Raw genomic sequence first — 20,433 nt, 5'->3', positions numbered from 1 at the left:
GCGCAACAGCAGTTAAAAATTGGAAACACCGCTGGTTGCTGCATGTGCGACATATGCGGCATAGCGGCGAAGTAAATCAAATCCAATCCGCTCTTAGCGCGCAACACTTCTGTATTCCTGACACTAAATAACTGTTGATTAAAAAGCTTACTGCGGACACGCATACGGAGCAGGGAAGGAGTAATCACTTTTGGTTGCACCTCGCAGGAAAGCAGTAGCACGTGTGAGGTTATTATTTTACAATGAGCGAATTTGGTGCAGGTTTCACACGCTCAGTTAACTCCAGCAATGTCTTTTAGATAGCGTTTGCTTTTTCATGTGTAAATATATCTCAAAATGATTTGCAGCAGGATAATCAAACGGCTCTTTGCAGCAGTATTGCATTGATGAACATGAGGACAAAGACTGTCAGACACTCGGGGCCTGATGTGCAAAGCCTTTTTTCAGTCACTAAGCATGTGTGTGTGCCCAACATTACAGGCTTTGTAACTCAAACAGGCAAGACGCAATATTGCACGGCGAGTAGGAAATGGCTTTTCGACTTGCAATGTGTACATTGAGACTGCTTGCAATTTACCAGGATGAGATGGTATCTGTACATCCGGGTCTCTGGTTTGAGCTCTCTGCAGCTTACAGTATAATGGGTGCGAGATCGCACTACGGGGGGAGGGGCGGACACCGACAATGTGTCCCGACGCCCCTCTCCCCTTGCAGGCACTCACCGGGTCCGGCGGCTGCTGGAGGAGAGCTCCCGCTCCTCGGGACTCTCCGGGGCCGCGGAGGGACGTTCTCTTTCCCCGGGGCTCCTCCTGTGCTCGGGAGCCTCGGGACAGTCGATGCAGGCTGCTTCCTCCTTCCGGCTCTCTCCTCCTCCTCCTGCGATGACGCGGAAGGGGGCTTGGCCGGCTGGGCCAATCCCAGCGCGGCCCGGGCTTGAAGGCGGGCGCTGCTTCCTCCTCTCACTCGGGGCCGCGGCGGTGAATACACGGAGCAATGCCGGGTGGGCACCGGCCTTAAATCTAAATATTAAGCGAGGTGGGCACTCGCTCGGGGTACCACAACAGCGGCAAGGTCCCTGGCAGGGTGGGCACCTGCCAGCGGACAAAATACTCGAAAATCAGGTGCCGGCAATGCCGGACCAGATTCAGGGGCGTTCCCGGCTTTTGGCTGACGTAGCGTTACGTAGCCAAAAGCCAAAAATTCTCGGGAACGCCCCCGAATCTGGTCCGGGATTGACGGACAGAGCCAACTCCCAATGGTTAGCCTCCATTTATGGAGCTAGCCAATGGGAGGAGGGGGCTGTTACCCGACTCCACACACAGATCATAAGATTTTTCCTAGCGCATGCGTACTTCGTACGCATGCATTCGCTAGGCAAAACCTAAAAAGGGCAAGAACTTGCAAGCACAAAACATATTCCAGCTGAAGAACAAAGTACGTGGACTGTCACGCTAGACGTGCGCATGCAAACAGGCATATATATGCATTTTCATGGAAGAGAATAACAAAAACAAAAAAACAGCAGACCTACCCTTCTCCTTTTATCCATGGTATCATAGTAAATGTTAACAAATTCTTCTCCAGCTTTACAAGCCAGGTCCACTCGGATCCCAAAATCCTGAAGGACAACAGTTAAAAAAAACGATTAAGAGTTAGATTGCACATGAAAGATAACATTTCTGCTCGTAACACACTTAGACTTGCCCATAGTCAAAAAGATTACATTTGACACACAGCAAGTAACTATTGTCGGAAAGACAAACAGAACCTGCCAAGTAAACTCCTCAGTAATCTATACCTTTCCCCCCAAGAGGAGCTCAGTCTTATTTAGATGCTAAACAATGTCAGTCAGAGAGACAGGAGGAAATAATCATACATATATGCCTTACGGAACATACACTAGGTTAGGAGCTGGATGTCCTTTATACTTTAGCAAATTTAGGTGCTGGATGTCCTTTATAGCTTGGCAATTTTAGAATTTACATATCACCATCCTTCGATGTTCTGAGAAGAGTCTGCTATCTGGGTTTAGATTGTAATTACAACCCTGATCCTATAATGGCAGTAAACAACTAAGGGTAAGGCATGTGACTGGGGATGTGTGCGAAGGGGGAAGATTTTTAGGACCTCTTTGTACCTTTAACAAGTAATGCAGTGGATTTCCTATTAAAATGTTCCATATGCACATCACACAAAAGTGTGCCCATGCTTGTATACACTGCTTGTAGATCCAAATATCACTCTGGGGTCCAGAAGAGGCAAGTCAAAACAAAAGGGTAGGTATTGGAAATGATTTCACGGTGCTATTCACATCTTACAAAGTCCACACAGTTTTAAATGCCACAGGATATTGCCATAGCCTATTCCCAGTTAAACAAGCATTGGCTTTGCCAATAGGTCTCGCCTTTGGGACCTAATAAGTGTTTAGCCATGCAGCATATTATTCTGGGTGCTACAGCATCTTTTGTTGTGTCACGTGGCACTGGTGAACGGCCACACACAACCAAGGTCAGAATTTCCTGCTATTTAATGAACACTGAAAATACAATTCATGCCCAGATAGAGCAAGGCTGCAACCTAAAGGACTGTAAACAATGAACAAAAAGTAAAAGCTGAGGAATGCAAAACAAGCAATATTGCCGTACTGTGCTCTTCATGCGGAGGGGGCAGGGGGGAGAAGGGGCGGAGAAATCATGAGCGCAGTGTTGTTGAGGCAGGCAATGGCAGGCAGTGTCAGGGTCCCGGGGGAAGTAGAAGGGCCTTCTGGGTGGAGCGGTCGACTTTGGGGCACTGGATGTGGCATTCTGATTGAGGTGTGGATCGACGTTCGGTGATCCTGGGCAAATTGTTTGGTGTCCTCGGAATAGCACGGACAGAGGGGGGGGGGTCCGGGTGTGACCCAGGGGGTGCTCGTGAAGGCAGACGCATTTACAGTGATTGGAGGTTTGGGTGGAGACGGTAGCGCGGCACGGGTGGGGGGGGCAGGGGGAAATGGTTTGGGCAGCTGGAGAGGAGGCAGCGACTGGTCTGGTTGCAGGGTTAATGAGGGGTGGTGGGGGAGACAAGACAGTCCAAAAGAGGGAATTTTCCAGATAAGGAGATCGGGCGGGGGCTGGCTGTGAGCCATTGGGCATTCCCTCACATCTGGTCTGTGCGGGGTTGGCGCTGTTCCGACAATGGACGGAGTCTTTTAATGTTGCGGACAATATAGCACAAGTAGAGTAGTTTTGGGATGTGGACATGGCTGCTGAGGTTTTGGATTGCTGTGGGCAACATTTTCATGGTTTTGGTGTAATCGCGAGTGACATTTCGGCCACTGGGGGTGACACTATCTGAGAGAGGAGGTCGGGCAGTGGAGGCGAGGAGAGCATGGATGTCAGGGATTGCACCCCTTTGAGCAACAAGAGGCCCTATGTGAATCTTGAGACTGCTGCATGTCACCAGAGATGGAGGGGCACTGGCCTGGTGCTTTAGTGGACGGTTTGTAGTTTTGGGAGTATACAGTCAATCATTGTATAGTTAAGTGTTTTCAACAGGGATGTTTGGCCCTTCCTCGGGTAAAAAGAAAACAAAAAAAACGCTGGGGTGGTGGCGATTTGGTGGTACCTTGTCTCTTGTGGAGTCACAGCGCAACACTGTTGCACTTGGGTGGGGAAAGATGGAGACAGTGCAGCTGCTGATGTCTTTGGGAGGTGTTTTTGCGGGTTGGTCTGTCTCGCACTCACTGGTTCAGCACATTGCATGCGCTCAGCTGCTGTACAGTGGCGGGGTTGGGGCTGTTCCCAGGTGCAACCATGGTGGGGAGCCCCCAAAGGCACTCTGTTCTTGACTGCCACTGCTCAGCTGATGTGAGGGGCGTGTCTGCCCAGGACACCACATGCTTGGCCTCGCCCGGAATACTGGCGCGTGTTCATGGGCCTTGTGGTGTTGACAGGCCATGGCAACGGTTACTGGGGGCCCGGGCTGAGGGTGGCAGATATACAGTGCATTTTCATGACGGCGCAGTGCCGCGAGTGGTGTGTGTGGTAGGGGATAGCGAAAGTCAAATTGCCGGCATTGTGAAAAAGAAATAAAAGTGAAAGCAAGCAGACAAACATGAGAAGCGTCCACCATTGCAGATCTGAATATACAAAGAAGGTGGGGTTATGTAAAGAGAGTGGAGAGTGCCAAGATAAAGAAAAGAAGAGGAAACATATGAAAAGAGTGGAGGGAACAGGCAGATAACAAGGGCGCCCACAAAAGTAAAAGCTACCCTTGGAAAAATGATAAGGAACAGATGGCACCCTGCGCGCCCCTGCTTGCTCCCATTAGCTGGAGACCGCCACACACACGAGTTTCAGAAAAGTGCAGACTGATTCCAGGAGGTCATCTCCTAGCGCAGCGCAATCTGCGCTAGGCTAGACCTAAAATTGACCAAATTATAATCGACCCGAAAAGGAATGGCACAATATTTAGTCCCATTTAAGTCTGTCCTTAAACAACTTTGTGTTTTGCCAGGGTTGAGTAATTAAAAAATATACATCGTGCAGGGGTGGAATTGCCGCAAGAAGAACAACAGTCGACGTTTCGACCCTCTTATTAGTGCAGGGGAGATTAAAATCCTTGCTGTGGGGTCTTCATCAGGACCAAGGGGTAGGGGCAGGTAACCTAATATATAAAGGAGAATGAACTTAGATTACAAATTGAGGGGTATCATTCCTACCTCATAATTTGTCACAATGATAGTTGGTGTAAGAGAACTGTATGGTTGAACTAATTAGTGGGAATAAAAGTACCACATCATGTCACGTCGACTGTTGTTCTTCTTGCGGCAATTCCACCCCTGCACGATGTATATTCAATATACCATTTGGAATATGCCTACCTATGATTTTGGTCATTGTTAGCCGCTTTGGCATTTGCTGTTAGATTAATCACAGCCTTACGCTATCTTGAATGTTTGATTTTACTGTCACACAATCCCGCCACTACCTTATCCTCACTTATATCACTTCCCTCCTCCCTCCCGGGGCACTTTATAACCTTTAATACAGCCATTAAGTTGTTTGTATATTCTTTGCATTCGATCCCCCAGTGAATAAAACTCGGTGGATCTAACTTACGTGTTTTTTGATTAATTCATCAAATTGTGCAAAATGTTATAATTATTGTCCGTCTATACTGGGACCCCCTCTTCTTTGTAACTATACAACCCAGGTCCCAGTGACTGTTATTGGGTAACCCCCCTACTTATACACTACTTCGAGCAGACGGCTGTCTGCGAGGTTCTTCTTTTTCTAATTAACTTTGCCTCTTCACAATATGGTAGAAAGAGAACTCTTGTCCTACTCCGAGGACTACATAGACAAACTCCTGGAGAACCCTGATAATATTTTTTTCCCCTCCGATATTCCATCAATTGATTTCTCATTGAAGGACAAGATCTCACGTCTCGAGCGTCTTGAGAAAAAATTGGTGCGGACACGGTGGCATGGCCATTTGCTCACCAAATATCTGAAAGAGAACATTATTCCTGTCGGTCTCCAGATTAAAATTGAACCAGCAATCTTTATCGAAGTTCCAAAGTTCAAAGAGGGTTTCAGCCACATCTCCAATAATTGTTCACGCCATTGGATGGTGCTTGGTGTTGAAACTGCAGCCGACCAAGTGCAACTGATCTCTGCTGAAATCAGGGCGCTGAGATCGCTGCTGACGCCAATTTCGCCAGTGCCAAGGATACACTAACGAACTTGGAAGCCACTTTGAAAGATTTTGACCTAACCACTCAGAACCGTAAACTTGAGAAGCTATCTCGTGACATCAGGTTATACGATAAGAAAAAGACCTATCCATACCTCCAAGAGGACTACTACCGTCAAGACACCCAGGGTCGTTTCACCAACAGAGGCAGTGGTGCATATCGGGGAAGACGCAACTTCCAAACCTTCTCCGATTCATCTTACAGCTCCGAAGGTGAACAGGATCAATCTGGCCACAACTACTACCAATATCCTGACTATAATCACCCACCCCAGCATTTCCATCCTTTTTTAGGACAAGTCCCTGGACCATGGCGACCCCCCCGAGGCAGAGGCAACACCTGGCCTCGTGGCCAACAATAACGTGGCCAGCAACACAACCAGCCCAACTGGGACACCGGACGTGGCCAAGCACAGAAGCAAGTTCGCTTCCAAGCCGAACAACACGGCGAGAGGGTGACAAGGAACAAAACTTACCGCTGGTAGAAATCAATGCTATCTCCAACCCAGTGATCAACATATCTCAACAATCACTAACTAATGTTGAACTTCAAGTACTGAGCAAAGGATTGCCGTACGTTCCCACTCACAAACCAGACAATTTCGTTTTAAGAACCGAACTTTACAAATTCTTTCGAAAGATTCGACTGAAGTATTTCTTTCGCAACACCGATGCTCAACCTAAGTCATCCGTCACAGGCCTGCGACCTCCATCGTCCTTTGTCCCTTATGCCAGTAACATGTCCAACCAAATTCTAGCATATGAAGCGGTGGTATGGCGGGATGTCCAACGAGCCCTCCATGATAGAACTTTTGTCAAACACAATACCAGCATACTTGAAAAAACAGCCCTACAGACTCTGGCAAACAACCGTCTGGTCGTGATTAAACCGGCTGACAAGGGTGGCGCCATTGTAGTGCAAGACTCATCCGCCTATAAAGCAGAAATTCTTCGGCAACTACAAGACGACTCATGTTACCAACTACTCAGAGCCGATCCGACTAGCTCCGTGGCACTCGAGATTCTGGAAATCACGCAGGCTGGCCTTGATGCAGAATTTCTATCCGAGAATGAATTTTTGTTTTTGAATAATAAACATCCCCGCCTGGCAACATTATACACTTTGCCAAAGATCCACAAGAACCCGACTAACCCACCTGGCCGCCCAATTGTTTCAGGATGTGGGTCCATCCTGGAACCACTTGGGAAATATATAGACTTCTTCCTTAAACCTTTGGCTGAATCCACTCCATCGTATTTACGAGACACGATGCACACTATTAACCTCGTGGAAAGTATAGCATACGACCCTGAAACACAAAGACTGGCAACATGCGATGTGGTGTCATTATACACTTGCATCCCACAGCAAGAAGCACTAACAGTGGTCACACGATCTCTCAAAAAACGCCCTGCACCTGTACAAGTTCCGTCAGAATTCATTGTTGCCTTACTGAGAATAGCGATGACACGGAATTTCTTCCTATTTGATAACAAATTCTACCTACAGACGTCTGGAGTAGCGATGGGGGCTCCTTTCGCTCCGGATGTAGCCATACTGTATATGGCAGCCTTCGAAGACGACTCAATCCTGAATCAATTGAACCCATTCAGAGACCATCTCGGCCTCTGGATGAGGTACATTGACGATATTTTAATTATTTGGCATGGCGATCAGGATACTCTAAACTGTTTCTTTACTTGGCTTAATCAACAATCCGACCATGTCAAGTTTACGATACAGTCCCACAGTGACACCATTGACTTCCTTGATGTCACCATCTTTCACGAAGCTGGCGTACTACGTACCAAATTGTTTCGCAAATCGACTGAAAGAAACTCTCTCCTAGCCTACAGCAGTCACCATCCGCGAGCACTTCGCGATAATCTGCCATTCGGGCAGTTTCTAAGAATACGGCGTAACTGCTCCAATAAAGATCATTACTTCTCGGAATCAGAGGAGCTTTCCAATCGATTGCTCAACCGGGGATACACGAGACGCCTGATTAAGAAAGCATGCAAACGCGCTTGGTTCTATCCCCGTCAGGAATTATTATCACCACAAGACAAGACCAACCAGCAAGACAATCGCATCGTTTGTGTCACCACCTTCAACACCAAAAGCAACAGGATAAAACGAATCATTAATCAACATTGGCATTTGGTATCCGAAGACATCCAACAACCTGAGACACCACTGCATGCATTCAAAAAGGCAAAAAGTATTAAGGACCATGTGGTCTGCTCTTTTCTACCCTCGGAAACCCAACCAACTATTACCGCCTTGTGAAACCTCCCTCCGGTCACAGGTCACTTTAAGTGTGGGAACTGCAAAGCTTGTGACTGTGCAATTCAAACGAAAGAATTCCAACATCACCACCTTACAGTAAAACTAAAATCATTCAGCAACTGCAACTCGAACAACATCATTTATGCTATCGTTTGCCCTTGTCAAAAGATCTACATTGGCCAAACGCAACAAAAAGTTAAATCCCGAATCTTACAACACATGAGCAGAATCCGCTGCGAAACTCTGGGTGCACCACTAGTAGACCATTTCAAATTGAACTGTCATCTCCCTGAAAGTCTACGATGGGTTGTCATCGAAAAAGCAACTTTAGGACCACGAGGTGGGAATATCTCTGATATTCTCAACACCCGCGAACTGAAATGGATCTATTTTTTTGACTCAATCAGCGCTGGCCTAAATGAACATGATAGTTCCTTTTCCCAATTGGCCACTTTGCCATGATGCAGCCCCATCTCCCCGTGTGGCTTGATCAATCAATGAGATAACATTGGGCCCATTGATAGTGCCTTAACCACACCCCATAAATTGGACCAAGGAACTTACACCATGTAGACTAAACTTGACTTTGAAATGTGCTCTACCCTCTTGTCTGAGAAATATGCCATACCAACTCAATTGTGTATTGTCCTAGCCGTGCAGTACAGATTACCGAATGCATTTCAATGTCAATGTTTTTTAACTGTTTTTTCAACCTTCTGTCCTAAATTCATTTACCTAATTGACGTAATGTGCTTTACCCTCATGTTAGAGAGGTACGCCTTGTCAATTTGGCCTTTTAATTCAATGTACCTTGAATCTTGAAATGCCAATTGTTAATAAGTATGACAATCGGGCCTTTTAATTTATTGTACCTTGAAATCTTGAATGCCCAATTTATTTGTCTGATTGTCGAAATGTGCTTTACCCTCATGTCAGAGAGGTACGCCATGCCGTTTGGACTTGTGTAATTTACTGTATTTGCAATTATTATATGTATTTCCCTTTGCTATGCGTTTTAACATTTCCAAACAATCATTTAAACTACAATCCACGAACACACCCTTGACTGAGTCTGTCTACCAGCCTCATTGCTCTCCTCGGGATCATGTGACCTGATCCCCATGGTTACATTAGTATCCAGGAAATCGTGCTCGCGTTACACGTTCGAACCGAGCAGCGTGATCAGCTCCAAATCAGTGAGTATCACTCCGCCCGAGACATCCAGGCTGCGCCGACAAATCTTGAACTGTAGGTAATTCCCCTGTCCCAATTTGTCATTCACAGATCGACTCTGGATTTATTCCCTATTACGCCTCTCATCTAAATAACTACGAGCGAGGGTGTTGCTTAATGATCGGTAAGCCTCATGTCTTTGCCTTAAAATCCACCATTATCGCTTAGTTATGTCCTAGTTCTTCATGAACCTACATGTTTATCATTCAGGTTCCGCCATATCCTGACGGCGCCACAATCTATTCCTGACCTATTGAAGCACGACTAATAAGCGTGGTACGTTTCCTTGCTATACAATGTTGTGACGTGCTGATTTCATTAGCTAGCAACCATGCCACGCCAGCTTTGTGCCAATTATCACCTGTTGTACTGTGCCTCTTTTTGTATCTTGAGACTCGAGTTCTCACGACATTCAATCACTAGTTTGATTATAGTGTCCTGCTTACTAATTGCGGTCTACACCTGCTATAAAACAGAATGTGTGTTAGATTTCAGTTTTCGAAATATTATACTTTTAGTGACCATTTTGTCTAGATGACAAACATGATGTGGTACGTTTATCCCTACTAATTAGCTTAACTATACTTTGCTTTAACATCCACCATTTTCGCTTACTTATGTCCGAGTTCTTCATGAACCAATATGTTTATCATTCAGGTTCCGCCATATCATGACGGCGCCACAATCCATTCCTGACCTATTGAAGTACTACCAAGACGTGTGGTACGTTTACCTGTAATACAATGTCGTGTCGTGCTGATTTCATTAGATAGCAACCATGCCACGCTAGCTTTGTGCCAATTATCACCTGTTGTACTGTGCCTCTTTTTGTATCTTGATACTCGAGTTCTCACGACATCTAGTCACTAGTTTGATTATAATGTCCAGCTTAGTAATTGCGGTCTATACCTGCAATAATAGAATGTGTGTTTAGATTTAAGTTCAAAATATTATACTTTCAGTAACCATTTTTGTCTAGATGACAGACATGATGTGGTACTTTTATTCCCACTAATTAGTTCAACCATACAGTTCTCTTACACCAACTATCATTGTGACAAATTATGAGGTAGGAATGATACCCCTCAATTTGTAATCTAAGTTCATTCTCCTTTATATATTAGGTTACCTGCCCCTACCCCTTGGTCCTGATGAAGACCCCACAGCAAGGATTTTAATCTCCCCTGCACTAATAAGAGGGTCGAAACGTCGACTGTTCTTCTTGCGGCAATTCCACCCCTGCACGATGTATATTCAATATACCATTTGGAATATGCCTACCTATGATTTTGACTGGGTGAGAGTTTTCTGCTTAATTCAGAGACTCTGTCCATCACCACCCCTTGTTGTTAATTATTTTGTCCACCCTAAGCGTGGAAGGGTATGCTCAGACATGAGTCCCTTGCTCACTGCACCATCAGGATTCAAGCAAGCCGGGCCGAAGAGGCTGAAATGCCAGAAACCGGTCCCCGGTAGCTTGTTTCCTTTCCAGTGTAAGAATTGGCTTTGTAGTTTGAAAAATGACAGGAACAGACTAATTTGCATACAGCCAGGTTCTGAAACTGGGATGATGCAGTGAGCTAAAAAACGGTGTTGGATCTAGCCCTGATCTCTTGACTGGGTGAGAGTTTTCTGCTTAATTCAGAGACTCTGTCCATCACCACCCCTTGTTGTTAATTACCTATGATTTTGGTCATTGTTAGCCGCTTTGGCATTTGCTGTTAGATTAATCACAGCTTTACGCTATCTTGAATGTTTGATTTTACTGTCACACAATCCCGCCACTACCTTATCCTCACTTATATCACTTCCCTCCTCCCTCCCAGGGCACTTTATAACCTTTAATACAGCCATTAAGTTGTTTGTATATTCTTTGCATTCGATCCCCCAGTGAATAAAACTCGGTGGATCTAACTTACGTGTTTTTTGATTAATTCATCAAATTGTGCAAAATGTTATAATTATTGTCCGTCTATACTGGGACCCCCTCTTCTTTGTAACTTTTCCTGTACTATGGCAAAAAAGAAAAAAAAAGCTGTACTTGTTTGGATTTTTAAAAAAATTGATTTATCCAGATGGTTCTCCAGTTGCCAGCTAACCCTTTTCTCAAGCATTTTACTGTGAAGATTGCTTTCTTGAATGTATGAGGATTCAAGATGCATGAATGATTGCACGAGCCGCCAACTAACTTTGTTGGCAGTACCTGGCACAGGCGCATATTCTTTGAGTAATACCGAGGTGTCCACCATACAGAAATAGGAGCTAGCACAAACGTGCAATCTATCCAATGAACAGGCAACGGATCATTCCAGGGATATTACCAAAATCAAGACACACAGGGCAGAAACTTGGAGTAACACCTCTTATGGAGGCAGCTTTGCACTAATGTAGCGTTTTGGAACGGCTTTTGTCTATGTACCTGTATTTCTCAAGCCATTTAGCTTCCAAACTCCAACACTGTTTCATGTCTTCAGCTCTACAGTGTGTCATGTACAATGGAATGCAGGATTTTAGGAATGGTCCCAACGAGTTCTGTGCACCTGTCCAAATCACTCTGCGTCACTGATGATTTGCGCAACTATGCCAATAACTGAAATTATTTACTAGTAAATTTAGATAGGAGTTAACTAAATGCCTTGATTTATGGAACTTTTAATGCTAGCTTTTCATTGGTATTACCTGTGGTAGAAAGTAGGGGACAAAATTAAACATCAGTATGACCAGCCCAGGAGGAGAAGTTGTGGAATAGAAATTGTAACAGAAAACAATTTCTACAGCACTTTCAGCCAGTTATCAGTATTGTATTGGTATTTATAGAGGGCACAGCTACCAAACAAGGGTCTCCAGGCGCTAGACAGGTCAGCAGGCAGAGCCACATAGACTGCTAAACAACAACCCCAAAGACAGAGTCAGACCTGGCAACTGGAGAACAAGGTCTTAAGGTTCTTACAGAAAGGGAGCAAAGAGTGACAATTCCTGAGCTCAGCTGGATGAGAGTTTCAGAGCTTCGTGCCTCAGAAAGAAAATGAGCTTCCTTTCATGCGCGCAAGACAAAACCTGGGCAATGTAAACAGTGAAAGGGCTGGATGATCTCAACTGTCGGGAGGGGACATGGAGTTTCACCAGGCCTTGTAGACTATATACAGTCATGACAGTTGAAGATACAAACAATGAAGCTACAGTTAATATGAATTTAGAAATGTATAATAAAGAGGATGATGCAGGAAATCTCAAGCACAATTTGTAGGAGACCGATGCCCTTTAATTTATCTGACCAACAAAATGTTGCGCAGAGATGGGAAAAATGGAGGAGATTTGAACATTTTTTAAAAGCAACATGTAAAAAATATACAGATGAGCAAGCAAAAGAGTTGTTACTTAATCTTGTAGGGGATGATGTTGAGAACTTAATAATTACATTCCCAGAACAAAAACGAGATACGTATAAAGGGCTTATGACGTTTTTAAAGACATGTTTGAGCCTCACAGAAATGTAGATTTTGAAAGATAGATACAATACTAACATGGCTTGTCACCAGGAAGAAGAACAAATGGATGACTATGTCACAACACTAAAAAAAATTGGTGACATGTTGTGAATTTGATCAATTTAGCAGTGAAGAGGCAATAAGACTGATGTAAGGTTGAAACTCAATAAAATTTAGGGAGAAACTTTTAGAAAAAAAAATTATGATCTGCAGGAGATTTTGAGAATGGCTAAAACAGATATGCAAGCTTAGAAACATGCTGCAAATATGAAAGACGGGAAAATGAAAACAGAAGAAGTGAGACAAAAGCCAAAGAAAATAAATATTAGAGAGAAAGTAGAAAGGCTAAACAAAGAAGGAGGTTGCGTTGTAGAAGTGGATATAGCTCGTCTCATCCTCTTCAGGTGGCAGATAGGATCTTGGTGGGGAGCGGAGGGGGCTTAAATTCCAACAGATCTACAGGATATATTTATTTTGAGCCACAACATCTTGTAACCTATTTTTTTCCAGATAAAGTTAAACGTGGGCAAAACGTTTGGAATTTTTGCCAGAATATCCACTGAACAGAAAGCCTGCCTGTAGATGAGAAACAGTTTGGTCAGAAGTATTTTGCTACTGCAAAATTGCAAACCAAGTGAATTCCCAGATTCCTAGTTGTCAGTGCTCTTTATCAATTGGCTCAAACGCTATAGGGTCACCCTTTGTTAATAGAATATCAATTACAAGTCTTTTTGCATTATAATAAGCAGTTCAGCTACCACCAACTTGTGAATATCTTAGAATTAATACATAGAGTGGACATACAACCCAAGATTGGGCTGCAACTCTCAGCCAATGCTTATGAAGTAGGACAGAGAAAAGAGAGATGACATGCCAAAAGTTTGAGTCCAACTTCTGAAGTAAAACTTTCACATGCTTCCTTAGAAAAGAGAAAGACAGTGAACTCAGATTTGGGGATGAACTAGAAGACTCCGTCAAAGAGATGCAAGCATTGAGAATTATTACATCAAGGCAGTTTTGAAATTAAGTCCAAGTGAAAAATTTGATCAGAAGGAGAATCACTTCTATGTGGCAGGCCTCAAATTTTGTAAACCTATCTTAATTTGGAGGCTGAGCTGCTTAGTTCATCTAACTGCTTTTGAAAACTTAGGCCTTCATTCAGAATCGTGAATACTAAGGGATGTAGTAAAACTGGATTCCTAATCCCCCATGCACTTCATCAGGAAAAAGATGCCAAAATGTGCGAATCGGGTACAAAAATAGTGATTCCCATATTAGTTTCCCATTTCTCAAGAGACATTCACTGTGCAACCTGAAATACTATGGTGTTATGCACAACTCAGGATAAAGACCATCATTACAATGGTGCCCCAAACCTGTTTTGAAGTACCAACTTTCATTTGAGATGCAAGTCTGATAAAGGATTACAAGTCAAATACAAACTGCAAAATGAAGAAGTTGGGGCAAGCAATTTGTGGCAGGTAAAAATCTAAAATTGCATGTGCAAAAAATGTGATTCCAGTTCACACAAGCCCAGCTGGGATGCATAAAGAGAAGCAGTAGCAGAAGAGCTCAATTCCAAATCTAAGGAAGGTGGAAGTGGGTGGATTGAAAAGGACAGGTAAACGACAACAAACGATGAAAAACTGATCAGAGGCAAATTTGACACCCGCTAATTACTACATCTATGCTATACTACTCTACTATGCTAGAGGTAAGTCATAGGTGCACAATTTGCACCAGCTTTCAGCATTGGCATTGTAGTCTTAGTCTTAATGTTCTCATAAGGTAAAGGACCCACAACAAATCCCTAAAAACTTGGATTTTCGGAGCCCCTGACTCTCCATGCTTCCCTCATTTAACACCTTGCAGTTTCCCCAAAGCGAATCAGACTACTCTGTACCCTTTTCATTTATTTCCGCACAGCGTCAAGATACTCCTTCGGAGTGATAGTCGCGCTTTAGAAATTCCAGATACAATAAAACATGAATACTCTTCTAGATGACATGCAGTACTGAAATTCGATGGTGGATTGTGACTGATTCCAATTCACAAATGTTTCCATGTGCACATGGTATAAAATGACACAGAAATTTGCAATGTATTTGATGTACCATCATGACATGCGCCGGGCACACTTCACTAATTAAACATTGATAAAAAAGATATTTTCAGTACAAAGACATCAACATCCCAGATACCATGCTCTTTGCACAAAAGAGTAGGAATGTAATATTGCCATTTTATCAATCTTTGGCTGCTTTCCTCTATCTTGGACAAAGAGCACTTTGAGAATCAAAGGAACCATTTGATAGACTTTCGTTAACTCAACGAACATACCTTCTGCGGGTTTTGCTTCTGTTGCGGGTGTTTGACTGATCCTTTTTGCCCTTCAATTCTGTATCTGCAAATAATTTTCTAATATTCTGCCTATTGACCTACATTTTGCACTTATCCTTTTCAACCTACACAATGCAAAAGTGCAAAGCCGGATCGATTCAGTTTTCAGCTTTTTAAATTTTGCACATGAACCAAATTAGCTTGTTTTCTAGGGGTAGAATATATTGATTCGTGAATCAGGCATGTGAAAGTAGTAGAGTTCACAGAGTGAAGGCTCTGTCATGCAGGATTGGTCATAAAACAACATGTTACTATGTCACCAACTGGAAAATCACCAATCACTTCTTTCTGTACTCACTCCCCAGGGCGCGACAAATGCACTCGCCCGCTCACATTTGCGAGGGAGAATGGATGAGGACAAGCTATTTTTAGGTCCTACTCGCTCTTTATGGCGAGTAGGAAGACAGACTAACTTTGGTCCTCTGTCTTTGAAAACGGAGCAAAAGTGACAAGATAAGATTTAAAGGCAGTTTTATTGCTCAAAGGGACTGAGCAATAAAGATGCCTTTAAATCTTGTTAACTTGTCACTTTTGCTCCGTTTTCAGAGACAGAGGTCAAGAAGGTTGCAGTTGGGTCGAGGGGATTTTCCAAGTTACTAGACCTGCAGGACTAGTAAAATGTTTTAGATTTGTCGAGCCTGCTCCCCAGAAGTTGCAAAATAATGTTATTTTTTTTTTTTTTGAAAAGCACCCGCTCAAGCAAATCCAAATGATCTTAGCTTACCCAGTGCTTTTAGGTTATTATTGTTTTTAGGTTTCGCCTGCGTAGGCTGCGCATGCGCAGTCTCGCTGGCGAGATCTAATGATTTTGAGGAGCTTTCACTAGCGAGGTTTAAGCCACGCCCCTCCCCCATTGGCCAGCGTCACCGTTTATGCTAAACTTTATACTTTTATACTACCTTTATCTATCTCTATCTTTATGGGGCCAAACACATGGCCCCATAAAGATAGGAAACCTTTTACGGCAGGGAGGAAGGCAGACGAGCCAGTCCAAGTGGGACGGCTCAAAAAGAGAAAAGTATAGGAAAGCAGGCCGCATGTTTATTTTTGCATCGCGCTTAAAGTCAAAGCGTGATGCAAAAATAAACAGTGGCTGACTGGCAAGCACTTTTTTTGAGTGCGTTCTTTCCTTGTTTTTGGTAGTAAGGACAACCACTCGTTATCTCTGGCTTGTGCTAGTTCGTAGATTTTCTGTTGCCGAATGGACATTATCAGAAACGATTTGACTTCTGGGGCCATATCACGAGGGTGTATGTTCACGTGGACCAGAGAGAGTTGTGTGTCCTTTTTTTTTTAATAGAGTTGTAGTTTTTGAAGTGCATGTAATTAACTCGCAGTTTCTCTGAGTTAAAGTGTGCACAGCTCGGAAACAGTATGAAGCAACGGACTACTCAGTGTTTCCGAGCTGTACTTTCAGCAGCATGTGCACTAACGCAAGAAATTCTGATTCTCTGCCCCGTTGTGTGTGTACACAAGTGAAAATCTATGGGAGAGAAAGGCTGATAACAGTTCCTTTATCCCGGCTGTCTGCTGCTTAGCTACTCGGAGGGCAGCAGGCTTCAAAGTGACTGCTGAGTGACCAGATAAGGAGCTGAGGCCAAAGTGTGCTGCAGAAGGAGGGGTTCTGTGTGAATGTGGCTTAAAATGGCTTTCAGGAACATGATTGGCATTGCCAATAGGTCTTGCTTGTGGGACCTTATAAGTATTTAGTTTTGCAGCACAATATCCTTGTTGCATAATCGGATATTGTGCTGCAAAACTAAATACTTATAAGGTCCCACAAGCGAGACCTATTGGCAATGCCAATGCTTGTTTAAGTCAGCTCCGTTTGGCAATGGGCAGAGAGTGTCTCTCTGTGGTGTTGATACATTCCATCTTTGGAGTGCCCAAATGTATGAAATCAAACGCAACCTGGACGAGGGAGAAACTGCTGTAAGCATATTCTAACAGGTGCCTCATATAAACTATCCAGATTCAGGGTTCCACAGATTCGGTAAAATTAACATGAGTAATAGTAATGCTAGGTTGTTACAACATCAACCAGTCCTCTTTTTGTTGCAGATTCACTCTTGTCAGAGACCCAAGTAAATCCATTTTTAGGCTGGGAAGGGATGCAAACAACCACAAAATTGTTTCTCCACAGATAAAAGTATAAATCTCCAATAGATGAATAGGGAAAAATTTAGCAAATTAACGTTGTGTGGCATGTTTAAACATACACAAACATACACTTCCTACTTTGTGCATTTATAGATCGCCATTCATGAGAATAACATTGAATATACAAACAATTCCAAGAAATTGGGATCTGTTGCGATTTACGTATGAACAAATTTAACTAGGGCATTTCTAGCTCAAACGGTTTAAAAGCTACTAAAAACATGACAACACGTGTCCCTACACACTGTAAGACCCTTCGCAAAGGATGACTTGTCGCTTTCATTTGCTTATTATTGTATTTGGGTGTTAAAGTGGTACTAATAAAATAGAATCTTTTCCAAAATAATGAAGTAACATTGTCACGAAATATGATGCTCCATAATTTGCCCTTTTTTGCAGTGTAAGTTAGTCAACCCTGCCACATAATGTGGCCCTCCTCAGCAGCGTAATTCCAGTGACCCTGCGTATACTGCATTTTAAAACGGCCACCCACAACAGGAAAGCTCCAGTGTGCACAGAATCTATGGTAGCAAATCACTGACTATTTGGTTAAGATTACCACACGGCGAGCCCTGCCCGTGACAATGCTCCCTCCAGCTCTCCCACGCCTTGGCAGGCCTCTTTCCTCCTGAGCATGGGTGGGCCGCGGGCTGCGCTGATTTCTGCCATGTGGTGCTGATGATTCACTGCCTGGCCCTGCCAGAGCATGCCGTGATTTTCGTGTGTCACACGTGCGAAATACTCGGCAACGTTCTCATAGTGACGGAAATGAGCTTGTTCCTTAGTGCGAGATTCTTCGCGCGCTGGACGCAGACCCGTTGCCAGGCAACAGCGCAGAATCATCTCGGGCTTTACGTTTGTAGATTGCGCGTGATGTCAGTGGAAGAGACCATTGCGCCCCAGATAAAAATATAAATATATATGTATATACAATTCTACTTTTCATCTGTGTCAGGTTCGGTAAATGTATTACAAATAACTAACGTGCCTCACTGCTGCGGGATGAAGCGCGCCTTAAAAATAAACAAAATGCCGTAACCAAGCAGTGTACATGGAGCGCCACATGCTCGCTCTCGGATGGTATTGTCATGAGTGCTTCCGCCAAGGAAGTGCCCTGTGCTTCTGTTGGTTGCAGATAACAATTCGATTGCGTGTTATCATGTGCACCGTTTGGGGTGAACCTCCGGCCCTCTGTCCTCCGCATGATGCGCTTTCGTCGCTGCCCTAGAGGGATGTTTTTACGGGCCTCTGTAGACACCACCCATATCCTCTCTTTCTCATTCGATGTGTAATTATCTAAAAATATGTTGCTTGCAGGGAGGGACAACCGTGAAGTACATTTTACACAAGAATTGGACTTAGTTCAGGCGTGAGTTGTTATGGAAATACGGCGTTTCTGTTCCTGTCGACGTAATACCACAGCAGTTATCTCGTGTTCATCTTGTATGGCTGTTGCTATTTCAGTTTATAGTATAACATGCATAATAGATCTGAATGTACATGTAAACTGGAAAATCCTACACAGTAACATGAACACAGTACTCATAGGGGTTGTTTTTGCTCAAGTGGACGGGGGAACACGGCCTGGGGGAAGCTGGCTGGGGAGGGGGAGGAGAAATGCAAGGAAGTTAGGGGAGGAGAAGCCGAGAAGCCGCAGAGCGCACGCTGGGCGAAGCCCTTTGATGTGCTCTGCGGCAAGGTGCAATTAGGAGGAAGGGAGGCTGATGCGCGTTCGTGTTGATCACGTGGTTCACGTGAACTTCGTGAAAACGCCAGGCAAAAAGCTGGTGGTTTCACGAGCAGTTTGCCGACTTGAATTCTCGCTCCGCTCGATGCGCATGCGCGCATCGATAGGTCGCGAGACCTAAAAACCACTTAATTACAAACAGAATTGCTTTAACTTAAACGAGGGCCAAACCTATTGCATTTTCAATGCTCGTTTAATTTTTGGAAGGTCAAAATAAAACAACTAAAATGGTCACCAGTGTGTCACAATGAATGTGTGGGTTGCTGGCAAAATAGGACACATGGTGAGTGGGGTTTCAGGGAAATATACATTACCCACCCACCAGTGTCATTCATTACTTAGGGCCTAATTTGACTATTACACCAAGAGGTCTCTGGAGTGGATGAGGAGACTAGAAATAGAATGTAAGACTAACAGAGCATTATTTAAAGTTACATGCATCCGAGAAAGACCGCTCCCTCTGTTATTTTCCCAGCAACCACACACTCTCGGCTGTAATATTGGAACATATAAACGCCATACAAGACAGCCAGTGTGTGTGAATATGTGTCATCAACGGCCCCAAAAGCGCTGGGATGCCTGGCTGCACCTGGGGGGTGCCCAGGAGTGGACATTTCCCAGGGAAGCCAGGAAGGGTTCCTAAGTGGTATACGGACAGCGCCGGGACACCTCCGGTGGAGGTAGCTGTGCGCTTTACAAATTCCGACATTTACATTTACATCAAGCATGCATTATAATGCACCTGTTACCAAACATGAATCATGACGCACCAGTGGCCATTTTGGTTGTTTTACTTTACCGTTCCAAAATTTAAAATAAGCATTGGAAAAGACAATATGTTGACAAACACTTTATAAAGAAAGACAAGGTAATTTGGCTTTGCCAATGCTTTATTCTTCTCTTGTAACTTCTGAGGAATTAAACTGTTGAAAGTTGTAGAAATAGTTCTGTGGCAAGATTCAAACAAGAATCCACTAGACCAGTCTCCTGTAATATCAAAGAAAAGGTAAAAGTGGCTTCATAGTTTAGGATGTTGATAACAGGGAGAGCACAAGATATACATGTATAGAAAGTTACATCCACAATATGGTTTGGGCTTATACCAGTTCTGACATTCAAGCCGTTTTGCCCCTGCATAAAACCAGCTGAACAGACAGTTGAAAAGGGCTCTAATCGCCCGTCCCTGTGCACGCCTAGTGTGTAAGGACAATAGCTCTAGCCAGCAAAAACCATTTAAGAGAAAGAGGGAGTGGGTGAGGGAGAAAAGAAACACACCCATTGTTAAACTGCCATATTTTGATTAAAACCTTTGGTGTGTCCGTTTATAGAAAGGAATACAAAGATGCTAAGCTTATTTATTTATTTATTTTAAAGTT

General features: G+C 43.9%; 1 protein-coding gene across 1 annotated transcript in view; it reads right to left on the bottom strand.

The window, feature by feature from the left end:
* The window catches only part of LOC144829548 (NTF2-related export protein 1-like), a 43,781-nt gene that overhangs the window by 22,336 nt on the left and 1,012 nt on the right, over positions 1–20,433 (bottom strand). Inside the window, exon 2 of the mRNA XM_078688788.1 lies at positions 1,532–1,618. Coding sequence (XP_078544914.1) covers positions 1,532–1,618 — 87 coding nt within the window. The remainder of the gene's footprint in view (positions 1–1,531; positions 1,619–20,433) is intronic.

Source organism: Lissotriton helveticus, chromosome 4_1 (assembly GCF_964261635.1).
Source record: "Lissotriton helveticus chromosome 4_1, aLisHel1.1, whole genome shotgun sequence".
Taxonomy (NCBI): domain Eukaryota; kingdom Metazoa; phylum Chordata; class Amphibia; order Caudata; family Salamandridae; genus Lissotriton; species Lissotriton helveticus.
The sequence above is the reverse complement of the archived record's forward strand: the minus strand, read 5'-3'. Positions and strand labels throughout refer to the sequence as shown.